Source organism: Eleutherodactylus coqui, chromosome 3, assembly GCF_035609145.1.
Source record: "Eleutherodactylus coqui strain aEleCoq1 chromosome 3, aEleCoq1.hap1, whole genome shotgun sequence".
Lineage (NCBI taxonomy): Eukaryota > Metazoa > Chordata > Amphibia > Anura > Eleutherodactylidae > Eleutherodactylus > Eleutherodactylus coqui.
The window spans coordinates 267061383-267085707 of record NC_089839.1 but is presented as its reverse complement, the minus strand read 5'-3'; the positions used below and the strand labels follow the sequence as shown (position 1 = coordinate 267085707).

General features: G+C 45.0%; 1 protein-coding gene across 1 annotated transcript in view; it reads left to right on the top strand.

Annotated features, from left to right (window-relative positions):
- The window catches only part of SLC44A3 (solute carrier family 44 member 3), a 92361-nt gene that overhangs the window by 38073 nt on the left and 29963 nt on the right, over positions 1-24325 (top strand). The window contains exons 11-12 of the mRNA XM_066597389.1: positions 5903-6068; positions 8205-8358. Coding sequence (XP_066453486.1) covers positions 5903-6068; positions 8205-8358 — 320 coding nt within the window. The remainder of the gene's footprint in view (positions 1-5902; positions 6069-8204; positions 8359-24325) is intronic.

Below are 24325 nucleotides of genomic sequence, written 5' to 3'. Positions count from 1 at the left end.
TATGCGACTTTGTCGCCCGTGTGAAGGAGGCATTAGACTTTCTCTGCCTTGTAAGATCTACTCCTGCCTTAAAAAAAAGCGTCCTCACTACCTTGGGCTTATCGGGCTTTAAATTAAATGGCTGCTTTCTACCATCATATTATTTTAGGTTGAAAATTCTGTGCTGATTAATGTCCTAATACGTCTTCATAATGGTTGCCACTAGGGGGCGCTTACTGTGTAATTGAGTTCTAAATCCCATGTAGTCGGCTCCTCGGCTCTCCCTGAGCAGTCTTGAGTCCAGTTTCTTTCCTACGATGTCTGCCTTTCATAAGAAATATGCAGCTAAAGGCAAATTTGTGTTAAATCCCCTTTCTTGCTCCTTTTGTAATCTCAGGATCTTCATTCGGGTAACCGAGAACCACTTCTCAGGAAGCGGTCACATTGAACGTCCCCCAACATTAGAGCGCTGCTTCAGCTCACTCACCAGCGCCACATTTCTTACATTGATTTATTCTTGGCTCCGACAGTTCATTCCAGCGGCAGACGAATTCTCTGGATGCAGGGAAGCCATATAATGTGTGTAAGAGAGACAGACTGCCTGTCACTACACAGGGAACCGACGAACGTCTCTGCTTTCGTTACTGCCACAAGGACGTCATTAGGAGAACCTGACAGAACTGCCTGCGTAGCTTGCTGATGCTTTCTGATCAACCTCAGCAGGTTTTTGGACGCAGAGCAAAGGAGGTGACGGGAAATTAAACCATGTGGAAGGAGATGGGAAATGAGTTAGAAGGTTTCTTGATTTTGAAACCTAAATGCAATAAATGGTCACTGTCTCTTCAGTCAGCTTAAGCTTAAGGCCTCATGCACATGGGCGGATTTGCATTGCGGAATCCGAGTCGAGTGTCTGCTTCCGGATTCCGCAACAAATGATGCCCATAGCATGCTATGGAAAAGTGATTCTTCATGCATACGGGCGAAAACCAATTGTGGTTTCTGCTCGCGGATGAAAAATCGCAGCATGCTCCATTTTTGCGCGGATAACTTGTGCTGTGCATAGAAATGTACTTAAAGAAGGGGGAGGGGGGAGGGAGAAGCAGACACATGTAGACTCTGTATAGCCTAACTGGTGGGTGATTTACAATTGCTAAAATCACATCTACATTGCTCATGTCCTACATGCTGTGTATGTTGTAGACAGCAAGAAAGTAGATTCTAGTTTTCTCTGTGAGCAAACACTGCACAGGAACCAGGCTTCTCCCATCAGCTCAATGAAAACTGAAAATTAGATACAGCCTACAGAGGGGGAGAGCAAGTCACAAATACATAATATAATGGCTATAAATAGTCTTATTGCTCATGTACACACGTGGCAGCTGCTTCCGAAAACTATTCTGAACAGTCAGTTATTCTTGAAAGAGGTTGTACCAAAATCTGCAGTTATCCCCTATCCACAGTGGGGTCCGACTGCTGGGACCCTCGCCAATCTCGATGGTCCCTGCATGAATTGACCTGAAGATGCTCATGTGCACCACCACTCCCTTCATATCAGTGACAGCACTGGAGATCGCCGATCACTTGGACCTGGCAGTTTCTGGTGCTGTCATTGATATGAATGGAGCAGCGCACATGTGCATCCTTGAGTATTTTGCTCATTTATATAGCACTGTACAGAGATTGTGAGTTCCCATGGGGACACTGGCGCAACTATAGGTTGCACCCGGGCCGAGGAGCCTTAGGGGCCCATAAGGCCTTTCTTCTCCATATAGGGAGACCAGTACTATGGATAAAGCATTATAGTTGGGGGCCCTGTTACAGGTTTTCCATTGGGGCCCAGAAGCTTCAGGTTCCACCTCTGCATGGTGACAGTATGTTTTTGGAGTGTGGATGTTGCCTCTCGTTGGATTTGAACCCGGGACTCCAGTACTGCAAAGCAACAGTGCTAAACATTGAGCCATTGTACTTTACACAGCATACAGGGGTTGACTTTAGATTGTGGTGCAACCCCTCTAAGAAAAATTATTAAAATAGGTACTTTAAGGACTTTTTGCTAGCTATATATTATAGATATACATTAGCTGGCCTATTCAAAGAGGTTGGGAAGTTTTTTTTAGAATTAGCCGTCCACCACTGGCCTACATACATCTCTGTTTTTTTCAGTAGTAGTCATGCAGTGCTATTTATCACCACCAGATGTCAGTCTACTAACATGATCTATCAGTTGAAGGCCTGGGAAAATGATCTGGTTGCATATTTAGCAGAGACTAAACTATTTTTGTTCCTCCAGGTTGTTGATCTTTTTATATTTTTTTTTCAATAACTTCAAAATTCCCAGGTTCTTATTATAAATATCGTATAGAAAGCTGATGTTTGCAAATTGATTTGATTTACTTATCTCGCACTGGTCCCGAGTTCCAGCCTGTACTATAACTTATCTAGGCACAACCTGAGACCCTACAGATAAATCACATAACTTGTCCGTCTACAAACTTGTCTGTCTGACTTCACCTGAAGCAATAAGAAACAGATGATAAAGTCTTGCTATCTCTCCCGTTTCTGCCTGGCACACGGTTAAGGAGATGAGATTTATTAATGTTCCTGGTCTCCTATCGCAGGCGGAGCAGCGAAGGAAGACTCCCACTGCAGCCAGTTGTCTTCTAGCTGGATCCAAGGCTGTGAGAAGGAGGAGGGGGTGATGGCCGATCTCCAGGGACATTTATGGAAGAATTCTTTTTTTCTTTCCACAGCTTAGATTGCAATATAAGACAGAAAAGGATTGAAGAAGGGAGTATTTTTGAGGGTTTTTTCTACATTTTTACATCATTTTTTACATTTCACGATCCCTATAAAAATTAGCCTGGATCAATTAGATGACCCTAAACACAATCCTATCATCACTTTTGGGTTGAATTGGAATACTGACTGTAAGCGACGCATCCAACCTTTAGCAAAGCTCTTGCAGGTAGATAGACCTAAATCTCATGGACCGTGTCTCAAGAGTTCCTGTAAAGCAGCAGAGAGGAGGCCATCATTTTGCAAGAAGTTCACAGGTCCATATACTTTGGTGCTTTTTATATTTTACACAGATTCCCAATCATTGTTAAGACTTGTTAGAAAGTCACATTGATTTGTAGGACTGCTGCTATTCAATAGATGGCGCTGCAGAGGTATGTTTTCATCTTCCTTATTTGCATAAATGACCCAGAGGAGCATGCATGGCCTTATAAGTCTCCTCACTCACCACCTAGGTGTCCCCACGCCTCTTTTGGGTGCTCTCCTGCAGAAGAGACTATACCATCCCTTGATGCACTCACCCCCTAGGTGTCTCCACATACTTTTTGGGTGCTCTCCATAAGGAGACACAGCACGCCTCCTGACCCACTCTGTCTCTTAGAAACACGATGGATTTTCTGCACATAGAGATCGTAGAGACGGTGTAAGCCAGGGGAGTCTCATAACTGCACTCATCATTCTATGGAGCAATAACCAGCGATTATTGCTCTTGCGCTTTCACACACAGAGCGCACAGAAGATTTCCTCCGGCTGCTTACCTCCATTTAAAGTAACATGCAGTCATTTGTAGATGAACGACTGCCGGTCTAAATGGGCCGACGGTGGCTCGGTGTTTAAGCAAGCGATGACCGTGTAAAAGTACCCTTATATAAGGTATCTGTCCTGAGCAGCACTCTATATGCAAGAGGTCCTACAGAGTGTAGAGTTTATAGATGCTGATGTAATTGTGTAGATGACAGGAAATCAGCTGCCCGAGACAGACTGACATCCTGTCTATACCGGAAAGCACGCTCTGGACTGGTTGTCAGACTGGGGTCACATGACACCGCTGGCTATAATGAAAGGGTTCCAAATATATGGATGAAACCCATTCTACAGCTCGGTCATCGCTGCTACATTATCATTACAGGCCAAGCAATAAATGCAGGAGTGCTTCTTTCGAGTCTTTCCTGTAGTCCTTATGGAAATCGGACCGTCTGCTTGAATCCGTCTGGTATTTCTGGGATGAGACTCAGATTCGTAATAAAAACATCCAATGTTTAATGTAAAATCTATCAGGTTATTACCGCTGGATCTCGGGAAGGTTTATGGGTCAAGTTTCATTCTCAATTCTGAGAAGTGCAGAAGATTAACCGGTTCATGACACCCAATTGCTAAAAGAAAGAAATACTCTGACGGAGAGGAGGTGTCTGTATTTAGGAAAACCTGGCAGCAAATAGTCCTAGTGGTGTATAGCATCTGTCTCCAGTTATCGAAGCGTGTGGTTAGAGGAGCTAGATAGTCTGGTTTCAGATCCAAGACCAAGGCAGCCTAGGATCTCACCTACATGCCAGTGGAAGAAGTTATTGAAGGGCTTGCTGTGATTCAGGGTCTGTGAACTGAGACTTCTTCATCCAAGTTTAGACTTTGTGGGACGCTACTTAGCAAGTTGGAGTTTGGCCTTGAAGGGAATCTGTTGTTTTTTTTTTGTTTTTTTGCTGCCCTCTCCTAGGGAAGCATAAGGTATTGCCAGAAGAAACTTACATTCTGTTAGTAGTAGCCAAACATAGAGGATTAATCCTCAATATTCATAAGCTCCAGTTATCCATGGGACTAGACTTGCCCATCATATCCTCTTCCATTTGTTGACAGCTGTCTTCATGTTGCTCTGCAGTGACCCCTAGTGGCCAGCGCTATACCTTTTTTTTTTTTTCTTTTTTTTTTTTTTAATTTTAAAGCACAAAAATGTCATTTTTAGATCAATACAGTGAATTGCACTTTTGCTACCCAATACACTGGCAATCACAAAAGTTAGTGACCGTCTAAATTGGACGACTTTCTAAGTTGTTATTTTAAAGTGCAGGCAATCGTTAAAAAAAAACAAAACTTCCAGTCCATGGCTCCAGACCCTGCCGCTGCAGTTCTGCATCTCCCGTTCTCTCTACCGGGATCTGTTTACAAGCTGCAGCCGGTTACTTTCCTCATACATGCTGAAGGCTGCAGCCAGTCCTTGTACACTGCTGGAGTCTGTATTTGTGGTTTCACCAATATTTTAATTGTGTTTTAATAAAAGTTATGTTTTAAGTAACACAATCATCTTATCCTATACAGTTATATATGTTGGTGGTTTTTGGACAGGAGGGATAACCATAACCTGCTGGTTGTTTGCATTCTGAATTGGATATTTTTGTACAGTTTCAGTCAGTCTTATATGAATGCTGGAGATACAACTTTTTGAGGTCGTTAATAGAGATGAGCGAGCGTACTCGGAAAAGCACTACTCGCTCGAGTAATTTGCTTTATCCGAGTATCGCTGTGCTCGTCCCTGAAGATTCGGGTGCCGGCACGGAGCGGGGAGCTGCAGGGGAGCTGCAGGGGAGAGCGGGGAGGAACGGAGGGGAGATCTTTCTCTCCCTCTCTCCCGCCCGCTCTGCCCCGCTCCCCGCTGCGACTCACCTGTTCACCCGAATCTTCAGGGACGAGCACAGCGATACTCGGATAAAGCAAATTACTCGAGCGAGTAGTGCTTTTCCGAGTACGCTCGCTCATCTCTAGTCGTTAACACTTTCGTGTTTTCTTCTTCAACTGTATAGAGTCACTTTTGTACATTAAGACAGCAGAAATGTAGTCCTAAGCTCTCACTCACGACCGGAAGGTTGCAGGTTCAACCACCCCCACATGATTCAGGTAGTAGGTTCAAGGTTGACTCAGCCTTCCATCCTTCCGAGGTCGGTAAAATGAGTACCCAGCTTGGTGGGGGGGTAAAAGATGACTGGGGAAGGCAATGGCAAACCACCCTGCAAAAACCTCATGTGACGTCCCCCTAAGAGTCAGTCATGACTCGGTGCCCTACCAGGGGACTTTACCTTTGCCATTGTAAAATTGTATTTATTTAATCCTGAACTTTTGTCTTTTCTCCCCATTTTAGGCAGCGCCCAGGTGTCATCAGATGGACAAGTGGAGTATAAACCACTAGCAGGTATCCGCTACATGTGGTGGTACCATTTATTTGGCCTTATATGGACGAGTGAGTTCTTCCTTACATGCCAACAAATTGCTATTTCTGGAGCAACTGTTACATGGTATTTACAGAGGTGTGTGAAATGTAAAAAAGTAAGAAGTCTTATGACTAAACTGTACTTTTGGACCACCAAAAATGAAGGCATTCTGTAAAATTCTGTTGTAACCTTTGCTGTTTTGTAGTGGTGTATGTTTCTTTTATTTTTGACGTATACAGTGAATATTAATAGTCTGCATGCCAGAAAATGAATCCTTTCAGATTTATTTTCACTGTGAACAAACTGAAATCTTTTAGGGTGGAAAAAATGTAAAAAAAAAATTAAAACCGTGTGGTTGCATAACTATGCACACCCTAAAACTAAAAATTTGTTGATGTACCCTCTGACTTTATGATAGCATTCAGCCTTTTTGCGTAGGTGTCTAAAACCATAGCAAATCTGGACTTGGCAATCATTGCCTACTCCTCCTTGTAAAAGCTCTTCAAATGTATTATATTGCGAGGGCATCTCGTGTGTAGTGCCCTCTTCAGGTCAACCCTCAGATTTTCAATGGGATTTAGGTCTGAGCTCTGGCTGGGCCATCCCAAAACTTCGATCATCTTTTGGCAAAGCCATTCTTTTGTTGATTTGGAGGTATGTAGGCTTTGGGTCGTTGTCATGCTGGAAGGTGGAATTCCTTCCATTTTCTCCTCTTACCCCATAGGCCAGACATATGAAGAATATTCTTACATGTCCTACACAACCAGTACTTGCCAGAAATTCCTGCAGCTCCTTTAATGTTGCTGCCGGCCTTTGGGCTGCCTCCTGGACTAATTTTCTTCTGGTCCTTTCATCAACTTTTGAGGGACGTCCAGTTCTTGGTAATGTCACTGTTGTGCCAAATGTAATGCACTTCCTGCTGACCGTCTTCACTGTGCTCCATGGTTTATCTAATGCTTTGGAAATGTTTTGGTCCCTTCTGCTAACTGATACCTTCCATCAATCAGATCCCTCTTTACAGACCAACTAAGAAAATGTCAGGAAAATCCTCCTCGAAGAGCCGAACTTTATAACGGGTAAATCAGAATCATCGTACATAACGGCAGTGGAGTACTGACTACTATCCACAAATATAGGAGGGTGTTCACACTTATACAACCACATTTTTTTATTTATTTTTTTTACTTTTTTTTTTTTTTTTTCTCACCCAAAATGTATTTGTTTGTTTTTCAATGGAATTGTACAGATAAACTGAAGGTGGGAATAAATGTGAAGTGATTCATCTTTAACCAGACAAAAACATGGCATTTTAACAGGACTGTGTAGACTTTGGTATTATTGTACCTTGACGCCACCGGAACTGGTGGGAGTCCACCAGGGAAAGGCTGTTTGACAGGAAGGTGACGCCCCGTTTATGATTGGCTGCAGGGCTGGCTACACTTCCACGGCCGCACAGGTCCTCAGCACTGTGGTTTCCACATCACATTGTCGGCCGGCCATTTGCCTTTGCCACTTATGTGAGTGTCTTCCCTCCCGAGGCCGGTGGCGTTGACTCCTCTACTATGTGCCTGTGCTGCGCCGCTCCTGCTCCCGCCTCCACTCTCAGTGTAGCCGCTGGCGTTCTGCCCGCTACAGCAAACTTCTGCTGAGGCGGCCGTGCTGCTTCCTCCGCTGTGACTATAGGTGCCTACAGGTTCCAAGTTCTGCGGCGCCCCAGCTACTGACCCCGCTGTCATTGTAGCCAGTGCCGCTGTTCCAGCTGACTTCTCCTTGCAAGAAGAATATTCTGCAGAGGCGGCCGTACTGACCCCGCTGTCACTGCAGCCGGCGCCGCTGTTCTAGCTGACTTCTCCCCGCAAGAACAATGTTCTCTAGAGCCGGCCGTGCTGATGCTGCCGCTGTGAGTAGAGCCGCCGGCGCACTCACAGCGGCGCTGTGAGTGTGGCTCCCGGCGGCCTGACATGTCCCGTTACCAGCTCCCTGAGGGGGTGTGCCTGCAAGAAGTAACACTGCAGTTAGTAGTTAGTGGCAGGACCTGTGAGCCCAACGCCAGGGAGCACGCCCTGCATCCAGTCAGAAACAAGGGGGTGTCACCTGCCTGTCAAACTGCCTTACCCTTGTGGACACCCACCTTTCCGGTGGTGTCAAGGTACAATAATACTGTAGACGTTTTCTATTCACTGTTAAAGGTGTTTTTTATAACACTTTAATTGCATATTTTTTGTTTTGCAGAGATAAAAAGAAAGTGAAGCACCCGATCCTGTCGTCCTTGTCTGTTCTGTTTTGGTATCATCTTGGAACAGCCATCATGGGGTCTTTGTTACTGATGCTTGTGAGAATCCCACAGATCATCCTAATGTATCTGACGAAGCTACTGAGTAAACTGGTATGTCCTATATTATATTATCATTCTGTTATATGTTATATAAGTGGAGCTGTCCTGGCAAACTGTCTGCCAGCTTGTGAGGCTAAAACCTCTCCCACAGGTATTTGGCATCAATCCAAACACACCACCTTCATCCTTGTTCCTCGTGTGAGGGGCATTTATCCAAAATGAGTCACGTAACAAGGGATCTATGCTACAAATCATAAGGATTTGTACTGGATCATAAGGCGTGAAATATTTCCTGCTGGCAATCTTAAAGGACTTTGCATAAACTGATTGGGCCTCTCTAATCTATAATGGCATCGGAAGGCGAGGAAGAAGTGACGTGTGCTCTGTTTGCACAAAAATATGCCCTGGAACAGGAAGGTGGTTTTGATTTTGGTATGAAATCTTATGTGGGGTTAGATTGCCAGAAGCTGGAGTGGAAGGGAAGTACCATACCTGCAGTGTGTTGGGGGCCTGGAACCCTATTGTCTTCATTATTGGGGGTCCCACTTGTCAGATTGTCATCAACATTCTTGGCACATCCTATGAATGTGCCGTGTATAGAAATGGTTGGAATACTCATGAAATGTTTTAAAAGCTTGTATTTTATTGTAATCTATGTGTGGACATCTGAGACCTGGCATCGTAAGTGGTTTCCGACATGGGAATAGACAACCAGAGACCTGCAGCCGCAACACAACTTACACCATGCCATTAAATAGCCAGTATTCGGCTACAAAGTTTTGGATTTCTTGATGATCACTGGGGACGTCCTATTTTTCCTGTCATTGGCGAAGATGTCTTCATCATGGGAAACTGTAAAGAAGCCCATATAAAATGCTCACTTGTGCTGCAATGTATGAGTTAACAGTTTCCCACATATAGGTATTAACCCTTAAGGACCAGGCAGTTTTTTACCTTAAGGAAAAGACACTTTTTATTGATTTTGACCGTGTGGTGGTTTTAATGCCCTATTTTCTTTCTCTCAGCTACCAAAATTATTTTTGCTTTTTTTTTTTTTTTTTCACGTGACATATAGGCCTATTTTTTTAATATCTTTTTCACTGACTCTTTCTTTTTGTTAGTTTTGAGGGTAAAAACCTAAAAAAAAGTTGTTTTTTTAAACATTTCATAGTGTTTTTTTTTATTTTAGCGTAAATATACAGATTTTAAAGTATAGGAATGGGTCCCTCATTTTGTTTCGCACGTCTTGATATATGTATGGTTTTGGTAAACAGAGCGCGTATGGCGACAGTTTTGGTTGGCATCGGCTTTGGGTTATTTTTTTTTAGGTATATATTTTATTTTATTCTGTAATTTTGTTTTACTAATTGCTACTTATTTCCGTATGTAATTATTTTTTTTACTATCTTATGTTCCCCATGACGTCATATAAGATCTAAGGGGGACATTCACATGTATGTGTTTTTTTTGGTTTTTTTTTTAATTCAACACTTTTCTACTGTAGCTGAGGCATCCATAGGAGCCCCAGTTACAGGGGAAAACATTTCCGGTAGTGACTATAGTCACTTGCAGAGCTAATCAGGGTCTTCTGGGACCCTGTAGCTCTGCTGTGACTAGGGATCCCGGCAGCCGGCTCGCATAGTGAAAAATGATTTTCGTTTTCACTATTTAATACATACCGCTCATTGGGCACTGTGTACTAGAGACAGGAGAAGGCAGAAAGGGTTAAAAACCATTCCTGCCTTCTCCCACAGGTTCTCAGCTGTCACTAACAGCTGTCCACCCGACATGCTTTTGACTGATTGCAGAAGCAGGGGCTTTAAACCCCTGCCATAGTTTTACTATCGGCTGGGTTTAAAGCCCAGGACCAAGCGCTGTAAATTTACAGTGCTTGGTACTAAATAGTTTAAAGGGAATCTGTCAGTTGTATAACCAGCATCTATAGAATGCTCAAGCTATTCTGCTTCAGAAGGATCAATCAAATGCTAATTGGCCAGGTGATCTCACACTGCCACTTGTGTGCGGAAGAGAGTTCGGACCATGACCACGTGGCATACAGCTTAGATGGTGGTATTTAATAGTAGAGATTCCAGTATACATTGTATAACCTGCCGTACAGGAGATCAGACTTGTTTCATCTAGTAAAGCAACTTTGGGCAAGAACTGAGAGCGGATGAGATCTCACTTGAGGTGATTTATCAGCTTTGTTAAGAATTAATAATGATGCGATTTGTCATTGCCTGTCATTAAAATAAAGACTCTGCGTGGTTTAATGAAGGTGCAGAACACTTCAGGCGATGAATTCACACGTGTTTTATTGCTTCATGCACAAAAGGAATGACACTTGAAATGTTGTTAGAATTAGTGATTTGGAACGACGTTCCCAGAACTCTGGAAGGTGTTTCTTCATCTGCCGTAAAGTAGATCAGGAGTGTGAAGGCTGAAGATGATGGATCTGTTCTACCAGGGATATGGATGTGGGTATGAGAATTGCTGTAAAATAACTAAATTATAATTCCATCCTAGAGATCTGATCTTGGGGTCCATAAGTATGCGAGGACATAGGCTTCCAATACATATATGTAATCTCTTGAGGATGCCATCGATTTTGGGTTTTTAGATGATGGCACGTTCCAAGAGCCATAACTTTCATTTCCGATGTAGTAGTGTGACAGCTTGTCTTCAGTGGAAGAAGTCTACAATGGCGCTGGTATATACTACTTCTTGAGTAGCTTTTATTAAAAAAATAACATAACGGAATAGCCAGATCACTTGGGGATGTTGTCGCTATTGACCGCAGCATTTCAGACATTAATGGGCCAATAGCAGACTTACTGTAATTCTGACCCCAGCCACTGCGGTAGCAGATCGGTGTATATTACAGCCATATTTATGGGCACATGTCACTGGGCCGTGATGGTACACTGCTGCACTAGAACTTCTAAACTCAGTGCCTATACCTGCTTGACCAATAGTACAAACCCCAGATTATTTAAAGGGAACCTGTCAGGTACTTCATGTTGTCCTCACGGAGGGCAGTACAAGGTAGTGACAGACATGCTGACGTCTGTGATAAGGTAATGTGCGGTGGTTCATTAACCCTTCCCAATCCTATTTGTATCCTGGTTTTCCTAGGGGGCTTACTCTTTTTCTGCCATTATACAACGGCGCTATATGCTGGCTAGAGCCAGTACTGCATGAGGTGACATGTTGGATAGGCTCCGACCGCAGAGAGGTTGGCAATATACAGTAAGAGAACCCTGATGGATGTCTTCCAACATCAGAACTCTTCAGAAGTCAGACAGTGGATTGGAAAGGGTTAAGAATGTATAGCTTGTTCCTGCAGCTTCCAGCAAGAGAGGAGTCTGGTTTATTCATGAGGACCAAGTACCTCCGCCCATGCACCCTGATTGGCAGTTTTCTCGGTATGCCGTATAATAGATAGAAAACGGGGCGTGGTTAGCGGATGGCCGAGCAGGACGCATGAGAACAGCGCTCCCGGTCTAACCTCTCCTAAAACCATCATCCACCTCCAAATAACGGCGAAATCACCACCAATGAGCCAGGCAAGGAATCGGGCGACGGCAGAGGCTAAAACCCCGGCGGAAAACAAAAGAAAAAGCGGCATGGAGCACTATCTCGGGACGCCGGGGTCACACACGAGAAAGTGCAGGATGGCACCGGAGAGCGCCGAGACCTTCCTCCCACAGGCAGCCGGCTCAAAACAGAAGCGCTCATCTTCACAACCCCCCCAGGCAGAAGCGGTGAGAGGAGCGGCAGCAGCGGACCACAGCGCCGATATCCCACAGAGGGGGAACACAGAAAATAAAGATGGCGCCGACCCCAGAGAACACACGTGGGGTAGAACCTCCCGCGGAGCACCCACACCAGCAGCACTCACCCCTGCAGCGCTCACCAGCCAGCAACTCATCAGGAGAAGATGAGCAGGGGGGACCACAAGACACAAGCAACCAGGAGCAGGAGACCTCCCAAACTGCCCTAAGGAACAGCAAAACTGTGAGTAAAGGGCATGATAGCCCACTTACACCCATACTGCATAAGTCACCCTACAGGGAGTCACAAACAGCCCCCAATGCAAACAAGAAGGCAGACAACACGGGGTGGTCAATACCATCAGTCCCACGTCCCGCCAGCAGCCCAGAGCGCACCACAAACATTCAAAACACGAGCAAGGAAGATAGCGATGCGTGGAAAACGCGCATCATGTCTATACCCACCAAAGATGAACTTTATGCCCTGTTCACCAGACTCGAGACATCTAACAAACAAGCGCTAGAGCGGATTCACACAGACATACAGCAAATGGGCCACAGACTCCTAGAGGTAGAGGAAACCCAGGAAGAAACAACAGCTATACTCGAATCACACAAACAAGCCATTCAGTATCAGGCAGACCAAATCCACAACCTCACAATGCACCTCGATGATCTCGAGAATAGAAACCGAAGAAATAATTTGCACATCCGAGGTGTAACAGAGGAAATCGAGGGCCACCAATTAGAAGATTGGGCACAAACACTCTTCTCACAGCTCCTAGGTCGCTCATCAGACAACCCTGTCATGATGGACAGAATCCACAGAGCATTGGGGCCAAAAGCAACAGACCCCAAACGGCCCAGAGATATAATTTGCAGAATTCATTTCTACAAGGAAAAAGATGCTATCCTGCGTGCCGCTAGGGAGAAGGGAGACCTCCTACATAAAGACCGACCGATTATAATATTGCAAGATCTCGCGCGCCACACACTCCGGCTCAGAGGAGCCCTGAAACCGCTCTTAACAACACTTAAAGATAACAATATACCATACCGCTGGGGGTTCCCGTTTTCCCTGACGGCCACAAGGGAGGGCAAAACAGCAACACAGCGCTTACTGGGAGATTTACCCAAGTTTCTAGGAACACTCCAGCTTCCGCAGATCAATCTCCCAGACTGGCCCACAATGCCGAACCTGCTTACGCAGAAGACCAAAGAACAGTGGCAAACGGCTCAACCAAAACAACGACGCGAACGACGTAGAGGACCCATAGCAGACACCTGAAAGCGTACCTTGGTACACCATGTGACCCACATAGTCCCAGGACTTTGAGTCAGGGCCCACGCTCCATTAACAAAAAGTTCTGAACCATCGTTGACACAATTTGCCTGTTGATTGTTCTAACATAGCTTGCTTAAAGTTTCTAGAGTTCGTGCTCAGATTGTATTGCAGTTTAAACTCGCCAAAATTTGGAGGCACCATATATGAATAGGACCCCTTACGGGTACCTCAGCTTACCCATATTCACTCTGGAGGGGAAGACGACCAGAGCCCAACCCCACTCTTGCAGACCTCCCGCCACTTCCCACCCAGGGTGAACCGTCGCATAATATAGCGACAACTAGCACTTTGCTAACACCTCACCACGAAATCACGTGCAGCTGTCTGTAGCTGCACAAGGTTTGTTATACAAAACCTTACTTCTACCTCCCCTCACTCTTTCTTTCAGTCTTCTTTTCCTCCCACCCTCCCTCCCCCCCCCCCCAAGATCTACCCTCCCCCACCCCCACTCAACCTTAAGGTAACAACGGTAATCAAGACCACAAATAGATGACATCTCATTCGGCACATACAACGTAAGAGGGGTAAACAAACCCACCAAGAGGGGACAGATATTGGATCACCTTCATAGACACAAAATTATGGTAGCCCTATTACAGGAGACACACTTTCCCAAAATCAAAAACCGCAACTATACCACTTGGCACCATAGCCCACACCCCACCAAAAAAGCAGGAAGCACATCAATTGCAATCCATAGACAGTTTCCCCATAAATTTATCTCCTCATCAGTAGATCCAGAAGGACGATATCTTTTTTTAAAAATTCAAACTGGAAGTGAAATCTTGACTTTTGCTAACGTATATTTCCCAAACCAAGCACAGGTACGCTTTGGAATCCGGATACTGGGGGCACTAAGGGCCTTTGCGGACGGCTCCAACATTATCCTTGGAGGCGACCTTAACCTTAGCCTGGACCCCGCGCTCGACTCCTCTGAGGGTAAGTCTAAAACCACACACACAGCACTACGCAGACTCCGCAAGGAGCTCCACAACCTTAGACTGGTTGATCTATGGAGGACATTACACCCAAAAACAAAAGACTACAGTTTCTACTCGCCCTCCCACAACTGCTACCAGCGCTTAGATTATTTACTTGTCTCGCACAAACTCCTTGACCGAAACCCCCTCAGTTCGATAGGGTCACTCATATGGTCTGATCACACTCCGGTATGGGGATCACTGAGAGGAAAACCCGGGGAACAGAAGGAGTTTAACTGGCGTCTAAACGATAACCTGCTGAATGACGCAATATGCATGCAGGAAATTCAGCAGACTATCGAAAATTTCACGAACGACCACACCTCTGACCCCACCCCTGCGCCGACTAAATGGGAAGCACTTAAGTGCGTGATCCGCGGAGTCCTCATCTCACATGGGGCACGGTTAAAAAGAGAAAGGGCCATTACCTTAAAAAGCCTCCTTGACCACCTAAGTCATCTGGAGAACCTAAACAAAAAAGCAACACAAGATACCAGAACAGCAGAAATATCCGCAACCCGAAATAAAATACTCCTCCTCATGGACCAGATCTCATTGTGCCAAAGGGATAGAGCCCGGGGAAAATTTTATGAATATGGCAACAAATGTAGCAGAGGACTAGCCAGGGCCCTGAATCCCCGAGCACCGCAGACATACGTCTTTGCAACCCAAACCCCAGGAGGCGGGCTGGTCCATACCAACACCGAAATAATTGACAATTTCTATAACTATTATCACAACCTGTATAACCTACCGGACAAATACAGGGAACAAAGCATAGAACTGACCCAGGACAGAAACGAGTACCTAACCAGTCATGCCCAAAAACGGATATCAGAGACAATGCAGGAGGCCTTAGAGGAAGACATCTCCCCCCAGGAAGTAAAAAAAGCGATCCATTCCCTCAAAAACGGTAAAAGCCCGGGACCTGATGGCTACACCCCACGCTTTTTCAAACTTTGGGGAGAAAAATTAACCCCCCTAATGCTTAACGCATTCAACGCCATATCGGGGTCCTGCCCCTTTCCCGCCCAGGCACTACAGGCAGTAATAACTGTAATACCTAAACCAGGTAAAGACCCAGCTGCCTGTGGTAGCTATAGGCCGATATCCCTTCTAAATATAGATACGAAAATATTTGCAAAAATCCTGACAACACGTCTTCAGACGTGTATCCCAACACTGGTACATAGAGACCAGGTGGGCTTTGTCGCGGGGAGGGAGGCAGGGGACAGCACAATAAGAACACTGGCGTTGATGTCTAGAGCCCGTAAGCTCGGGGAGCCCCTATGCCTACTCTCGGTGGATGCCGAGAAGGCGTTTGATAGGGTGAGCTGGGGATTCATGGAGGCGACATTACAACACACTGGCCTTGGGCCCAGGTTCATGGACTGGGTGATGGCATTATATAGAGACCCCTCAGCCCGCGTAAGAGTCAACGGCCTACTGTCACGCCCGATCCACATCCACAACGGCACCCGACAAGGCTGTCCCCTGTCCCCCTCCCTGTACATACTAGTCATGGAGACTCTGGCGAGTGCTCTTAGGACGAATCCCAACCTGCAAGGAATTAGAACAGGAGAAAACGAACATAAAGTAGCTTTATACGCAGATGAATTGTTAATTTACATCAGAAACCCAAGAATAGCACTCCCTAACATACTAGAAGAGTTTAAAAGATTTGGTAGACTATCCAATTTTAAAGTCAATCTAAGCAAGTCACTGATCCTTAACGTAACCCTACCAAATACAGAAGTCGAAACCTTAAAACCATCTCTCCCATTCCGATGGAAAACCAAAGAAATAACGTACCTAGGAACGGTGCTCACTACAGACCCGGGCAAACTATTTACAAAAAACTATGTGCCTCTCTTAACCAAATTAGAGTCAGACTTTAATAGGTGGAAAGGAGTCTCCTTGTTCTGGTTTGGAAGGATTAGCACAAAAAATGAATGCCCTCCCGAGGTTTCTTTACATCCTCCAGACAGTCCCAGTCGCCCTACCGGGCTCTTTTCTGGCACAGGTTAGGAAGGTGATCATGGGCTTCATATGGGGAGGGGCCAAACCTAGGCGCAGGTGGAAAGCCCTAACCAGCCTAAGAGAATCAGGCGGCATGGGGGTCCCGAATATAGCTCTATACTACAGAGCGACGCTGTCCAAACGAATTCTTGATCTCCTTCACGGCAGATCACAGAAGCTATGGGTTGAGACGGAGCAGGACATGACACATTTCCAGGGCAAGGGGATCATATGGCTACCAGGCAAAGGGAAACACAGAGGGATGGGACTATCCCCATTCATAGAAGACATGGTGACAGCTTGGATAGGTCCTGCGACTAAGACGGGCTTGATTCACAGGCCGGGCCCACTGACACCCTTGGTAGGAAACCCTGATGCCCCCTCCTTCCCACGGGGCTCCGCGTTGACCAACATGATTACAAACACAATCCCAAGAGTACGGGACACGATCTCTGATACCGGTATTAAACCGCTACACGAGATCATAGAGGAGCAGCGGCCCCATCCCGGAGCGTGGTTTCAGTACCTGCAATTATGCCACTATGTTGGCTCGTTAGGGGATATACATCAGCTGAGGCGCCCCATCACTCCCTTCGAAAACCTATGCATGACAACACCCACAGACCACCACAAAATCTCAAACCTATATCGTATGCTCTTGGTCGAAGATACACAACACTGTAATGAGGCGTTGGAGCGGGAATGGGGGAGAGAGCTGAACACTATGCCCTCAGAGGAGTCATGGGCAAAGGCCTATACTTTGACTCACAAAATAAATACATCCAGCAAGTCACAGGAATTAAATTATAAAATCTTAACTAGATGGTATCAGACACCAGCAAGATTGGCGAGGATGTTCCCCCAGTATCCGGATACCTGCTGGAGATGCATGACGGGAACTGGAACATTTATACATATTTGGTGGGACTGTCCACTGATCTGTCCCCTCTGGCGGGAGATAAACTCCCTCTACACCGCGGTTAGCAGAAACCAAATACAACTAACCCCCGAGATCGCATTACTGTCAATGTTCCCGGGCCCGCTGGCACAATCAAAAAGCTTCCTGTTAAGATTCTTCGTCCTGGCAATGCGCCAGATAATCCCTAAGAAATGGAAATCACCAACCCCCCCCCCCCCCCCTCCAGACTAATGTGGCTAGAGGAGTTAGACCACATAAAATATATGGAGGAGCTATGTGCCAGGGACGAGATGAGATTCGACAAGTATCAGACCACCTGGATGTCGTGGAATCAGTTTCGCCTCTCCCGCGATCTCGACCTCTGGCTAGAAAGGGGGTTACCCCCTAATACGAACACAGTCAGCAACCCCTTCTGACCCCATTAGACCTTGAAACCGTAACCCCCACCTCAAGGCGTAAGATGTCGCTCCCCCCAACCTTCTCTCCCCCCCTTTATTCTTAATACCTTAACCCTCTTAACTTCACTCTCTACTTCCATAGTTATCTTCATAGGAAGTCATCACATTAGAATTGTTCAGCTTTTCTTCGTTTGTTTTATTCAATCAGTAACTGAATCCAGAGACTTAAGACCTCAACGTGAGAGTTACAAATTACAAATGTTGATAGCATCACGGTTAATGTTATAATTTAGATAGTCTGTTTTAAGGAACAAGAAAGTAGGCCAGTTAAGGAAAGACAAGCTCTGTTACTGTAAAAATGTTTATTTGATGAAAATGACACTACCATTTTGTAATCCTCATAACTATAAAACAGACAAAATAAAAAACTTTTGAACCATAATAGATAGAAAACTGTCAGTCAGGGTGAATGGGTGAGACGGTAGGAGTATACAGAAACGTGCTGCAAAGTTCTTAAAAACCACCGCACATTACCCCATAAGTGACCGACTGCTGATGTCTGACACTATAATGTGCTGCCTGAAGTGAGGGAAGCATAAAGTACCCGACGGGTTCCATTTTAAACTAGTTACTGCCACCAGCGCGGTACCGGTTGTAGTGGTTACTACTTGTGTCGTGTTCCCTGACCTTTTGGCTTCTGGTTTGGAATAACCAGGATCTGTTCAGTGTAACCTCTTGGTGTTTTCGCCATTACTGCCCTAAGCCTGCCTGACCGTAGTTTCCATCGCCGATCCTACTCCCCTAATGATTGGCTTTCCATAGGTACTGCAAACTCTTCGCTGTTCTGAGTATGTTTTTCTCTGCCCCCAAATTCTATCATATAGAGCATTAACCCCAGAAAACCACTTTACCAAAGTGATGAGACTAGTAGAGAATAGCAAGACCCTGAAGCAAAGTCATGAGAAAAGGGGATCCGGTGAGGGGAATTCTACAACCCGGTAGGGCTCTTTCTGTTGTGCTAAGAGTGTTGCACTAGAACTCTGTATATAGTCGATTAATATAGCAGCTTACACAGGCAAGGGTATGTCAAAATTAGAGAGATGGAACAGTAGCTCAGCACCACCACCTATTGGAAAGCAGCATTCCTGCAAGTCAATGTTAGACTCTGTATACAAGTCTTGTAGCAATGACTGGGAATTGAAATCCAAGCCAGAACCCATACAGAGACAGCTTTTTTTTTTCAGGGTATTTGCCCCTCACTAGTCTACAGTAGGTTTCTAGCTTGGCTAGTGAGGGCCCTGTGCTGTGCGTCAGGAATGCTATCTTTTCTCCTGAGGGAGAGTGCCTTGAAGGTGAGTGAGGAGACTTATAAGGCCATTCATGCTCCTCTGGGTAATATGCAAATAAGGGAGATGGTAAATAAACCCTGTTTTTTCATGTAGCTGTGGTTCCCAAGATCATTATACTAGGGGTTACCTCTTCTTCTTTTTTTTTTTTTCTTCTCATTAATTGGTCTTTTGATGATGAGTAGAGCCCTAAAATCTATCTTGCGGCAATGCAAATTATTCTTACAAAGGAGAGTGCTGCTCTAACGCTTGCATCATAGGAATGGCCAAAAAGCTCCAAATATTGAAAAAAAGCGCCCCGCGACCTTATTGTATAGAAAGTAGTGCACACAAAACATGCAGCAACTTCCACCGAACGACAGAACTCATTACTCTAAAGTACTGTGGAGAATTAGGTGTATCTCCATGTCTCGGATGGCGTCCTGGCTTTATACATAGCCTGTCTGTGGATACGGATTGTGCATTCAGTCTGCCGTAAATGTCCCACACGACTCTCCAGCAGCTCTATGATCCACCCCATACATAAATCTACCATACCTTCCAGTCCGTCCCGCTGAAACGCTACTCTTTCTAAATATTACGCCAGACTTTCCAGCCGTCAAACACGCCACCACAGTATTTTTAGTTTCGGCTCAGGAGGTTTCCTTTCCTTTGAGATTTAGGGAATTCCTGACTATGAAGATTTAATATGATTATGAGGAAGATGAACTTTTACTAATTTCATTTCCATTTTAATGGGATGATGTACGGCGCTTCCTCAGCCGCGGCCATAAAACACAACGATCGTCTCCAGGACCTTCATGTAAAGCTCAGTATGAACCAGTAAAACAAGTCCATCTGGGAAAGAGATGTTTACTGTCAGTGGCAACTTTTAGTTCATCTGCTCTCCCAGCTCCTCCATTTAGAAGTTGGCTTGGCTTTCCTTACTCTTCGTGCCAAACACATAGACTATTTCATTCAGGGTAATAAAACAATCATTCTTTGTTCATCCGTGTTCTCTTGGCTCCGGTTGCCGTGGCCTTTGTGGTGAGTGACTGTGGAGAAAAATGCCATTTCCTTCATTAACCCAATAAAAAGACAGGGTCATATTTTTCGTGGAAATTCTATTATATTTTACTAATGATTGACAGAATATTATATGGTTTCTTATTACTTAGTTGTTTTTAGCCCTTCAGTTAGTATCTTCTATCAGCAATTCCTCTTGATGCTCAGTTAGCACGTACGTCTCACAAGGGAAGATGTTATCCTGTTCACTCTCAATGAATCTAGCCCTTTAACTCTTTGATTGGCAATGTACTCCTTGCACTGATTCTGTCCTAGATAAATTTGGGACCTTGGTTGCACTTATGCAGGGCAGGTCTAACAGGGGGCCAGAACTTACCTGTGGGCTGCCCACCAGTCACTCTATGGGGGCTAGGAAGACTTCTAAAACGAAAAGGCCCCATTTCATAAGAAGTAATGGGGAAACCTATGTCCCAACATGATGCCATTCAAGGTACCCTCAAGGTCAACTTAGTCTTATCTGGTAAGCTCTTCCCACTTCCCACTCTATTATGGCCGGAGGAGAGCTCTGTGGGAGCGCTCTCATCTTTGAAGAGGTTGCCGTATTTGTCACCTAAAGCTTATTTAGAGGAAGCTAGACGAAGATAGGACAAACTTCAAAGGAGAGGACAGGTAGATGGTCCAAGGTGAACATCCTCCATCCTAGTAAGGGGACATACAGGACAGTGCACTGGTTAATATTCATAATATTTAACCCTTATCACTCCACTGCCCAATCCTAAAGGTGTATTTAGACTGAAATATGATCGCTCAAACAGCAGTTTGAGTGACAGTTTTGAGCGATCATCCTTGCATAACTCTAAGTAGCTAATTAGCTACTTATGAGTTAATGCAGGCAGAGCGGGACACTGCTGTGATAGCTCCGAGAACAAAGCCGCTGTTTTGTATATGCAAACAGCTGCTTTGTTCTCGCTGTTATCAGCAGTGTCCCACTGAGCTGATGGCTCAAAGAAACAGCTCCTTTGTTCTCAGAGCTTTCACCCAGTATACCGCTGAGAAGCCCCAGTGGGATACCAGCTGGAAGAATACTATCTTTGCCGCCCGCTGAGAAAATCAGCGTGTGGGGCTGATAAGTCATAGATGATTTCCAGCTTGCTAGAAATCAACCATGAACGAATAATGCACGAGGGCCGCGCGTTTAGACACAACGATTATCACTCAAGAGATGGCTTTTGAGCGAATTTTGAGCAATAATTGATGCATTTAAATGGGCCTTAAGACCGGGATTGGCTTAATGATCTAATGGGTGGCTCTACAAACTGAGCCATGGACTAGGAACTTTAAAAGACAATAGAAAAGCGTCACATTTGATGAGGGCAGCTCATTGCAGCTGAAATATGCTCCATGTTCCACCCAGCCTCAGGAATGCTAAGACTTTGGAATTCCCTGTAAGTTCTACGTTTCTGTAGATTTCTCCTATTTTATTTCCATAACTGTTTTTTTGTGTTTCATTGTTTGTCCTTTTTATTTTGTCATCTTGTTATACTTTTCTTTTTTTTTTTTTGGTAAGCCCTGCATTTTTCTCTATTAAAGTCTAAAAAGTTTGATAAATACAGACCTTGTGGCTCTGAGCCTAAGCCTTTCGTGGTGTTGACCCTTTGATTGCTGAAGAGCAATGTGGATATGGTTTTCCCTTGGCCTTCTCCATGGGTGGTGGCAATGAGGGTTTGGGGTGTGTTGGAGTGTGTCTATGCTAAGGTGTGCGCAAAATTGAGTGGCTGAAATGGATCAATCTCTGGTGGTTAGACTTGAGTTATGTGTTGTGAGTGCGTGTGTGACAAAAAATATTAGTATTGGACATCCAAGAGTCCTAACATCGCAAGAAGAATAACTGCTGGACAGCATAGCCAGAATATGGGAACTAATCTTGAAGCGGCTTCATGGACAACTTCCAGTATAGTCTGCAGAACACCTGGGTGAAAAGAGATTGTGTGCCGAGAGGCTTGCAATATATACCCATACTGCCCTCTGTTCAGAAACTAGCTCATGTAGCCGTGGGGTGTGGGGGGGGGGGGGGTACAGAAAAAGGAAAAGTTGCGATAGTCAGTGGAGCCTAAGTAGCTGACCCAAATACATGACAGGTCCTCTTTAAGGGTGGTGATGGTGTAGAGGGCATCCTGTTGGGTTCACCTACATCCCTCAATGTGTTATGAACAGGGAACTTTTGCATATAGGGAAAGTGGAAAAATACCTCTGCAGTGCCACCTATTGGATGGCAGCATTCCTGCAAATTAATGTGACTTTTTAACAAGTCTTAACAATGATTGGGAATTGGAAACCAAACCAGAAAACAACACAGAGCTAGCTGTTTCGGGATTTTTGCCCCTCATCAGTGTGCAGTAGGTTTCTGGCTTAGCTGGTAAGAGGCCTGCGATGTTGGTTAGGAGGGGTGTTGTGTCTCCTTAAGGAGAGCACCTAAAAGGGTGTGGGGAAATGTAGAAGGTGAGTGGGGCGATTTATAAGGCCATGCAAGTCCCTCTGGGTAATTTATACAAATAAGGAAGATGGAACCTAACAGCCTAGGTCTAATGTCAGGCTATTCAGAGCTGAAATGGGGCTAAACATTTTATTTATGAATGACGACCCACGTCCACATAGACTGGTAATAATGGATCAATATATGTATATGGAGAATAGCAGGTGCTTGTAATAACCAAAATACCCCACTGGTTCAAACCCTATTAAACCTGCATGGGGCACACTTGACATTTTTTGGGACATCAGAAAGCTCTTAAGAAGTCCTTGTAGAACTTCATACCAGCAGCATCGCTGTACTGCATGTGTTGCTGTGGGGTCATCACACAGTGTGTTCAGTACAGGGTGCGCCCTGCTGATTACTTCCAGAGAGCTAATTACTCTGCCTACACTACTGAAGCTATTAGTACATTTTTGTTTTTAACCCTCTTGAGGGCCTTTTACATGTGTTTTGATATTGAGCACAAATTTTCGCTCCAAATAAAGGGATACTGATCAGTTACCCAATGATTCTTGGCTGATTATGGCAAACCTAAAAGTCCTTCCTTGTCGGCTGCACATCATCTCATGTGACGAGGGTGATGTGCTGCTGACCAATGACTGCTGTATGGGGATGAACGATTATATTAACGATTGCTTGTCTGTGTGTACAGCAGGGATCACATATACGAGCAATTCTGGCATGGTGTGCATTTTTAATGCTGTTAACCATGTGATTTTTTTTTTTTTTGATTTTTTTTATTTTTGTTTTGGTTCTTTTTTTATAGGAAAAAGGGGTTTCGAATTTTTTATACATATTATTTTTTATATTTTTAATAACTTTTTTTCTTTGTCCCACTAGGGGACTTGAACTTCTGTATTGCAGTACATAGCACTTTTAATTGTTACCAGTTAAGATCCGACTTAATAGGCAACCCTGAAAGCCTTCCCTAGGTCACAGACAGCCATAGCAACCTGATGGCACCCTGTAATCACAGTAGCACCCCCCTTTGAGATCCTTCCCAACTGCATCTAAAGTAGACAGCCACGATCGGAGCTAGCTGTGATTCGCGCCAGTTGCTAGTTGCTGTTGAAAATTCCCGAGCCCGCTGCTGTATGGTTTTATGTTTACATTGTGATCAGGAAGGGGTTAAATATATACTATAATAATTGACCAACTGATATGTGTTTGTTACTCAGTGTGACAAATCTATAATAGTGGGAGTCTAAAAGAGGGCAAATGTGCTATTACAGTGCTGTCCTTCTGGAGTCCCACATATAGACTTCTATGGGAGTATGTGCACAAAGCGGTCTGAAAAGACTCAGATTTTCAGACTGAGCAAGGACTTCACCAACGGACATCGGGGGAGCGGGTAAGTATAAAAATATATTCCCCCGACTCCCTGTCACCTCAACAAACCGCATCATCACTTGGCTTATGGCGCTGTTCTGTGGTGACTGGTTCCCTTTAAATAACTGACTTAACTGCAAAGCTCAATGTATTCTTTGTCAGACTGGGGTGCCCAGGGCCCTGCAGCAAATCATTATGGGGGCCTAGTGTACGGCGGCATGCAAATATTACTGGATCTGTGTTCGCTAAATTCCTAGCTGCCACATTCTTCATACACCTCAATGGTAAAGTGGCAGTTTGTGTGCAGCCGTCACCACTCATGCAGGTGTAGGGGGCTAGGGGCCCACTGCTGACTAAGGGCCCACCTGAGG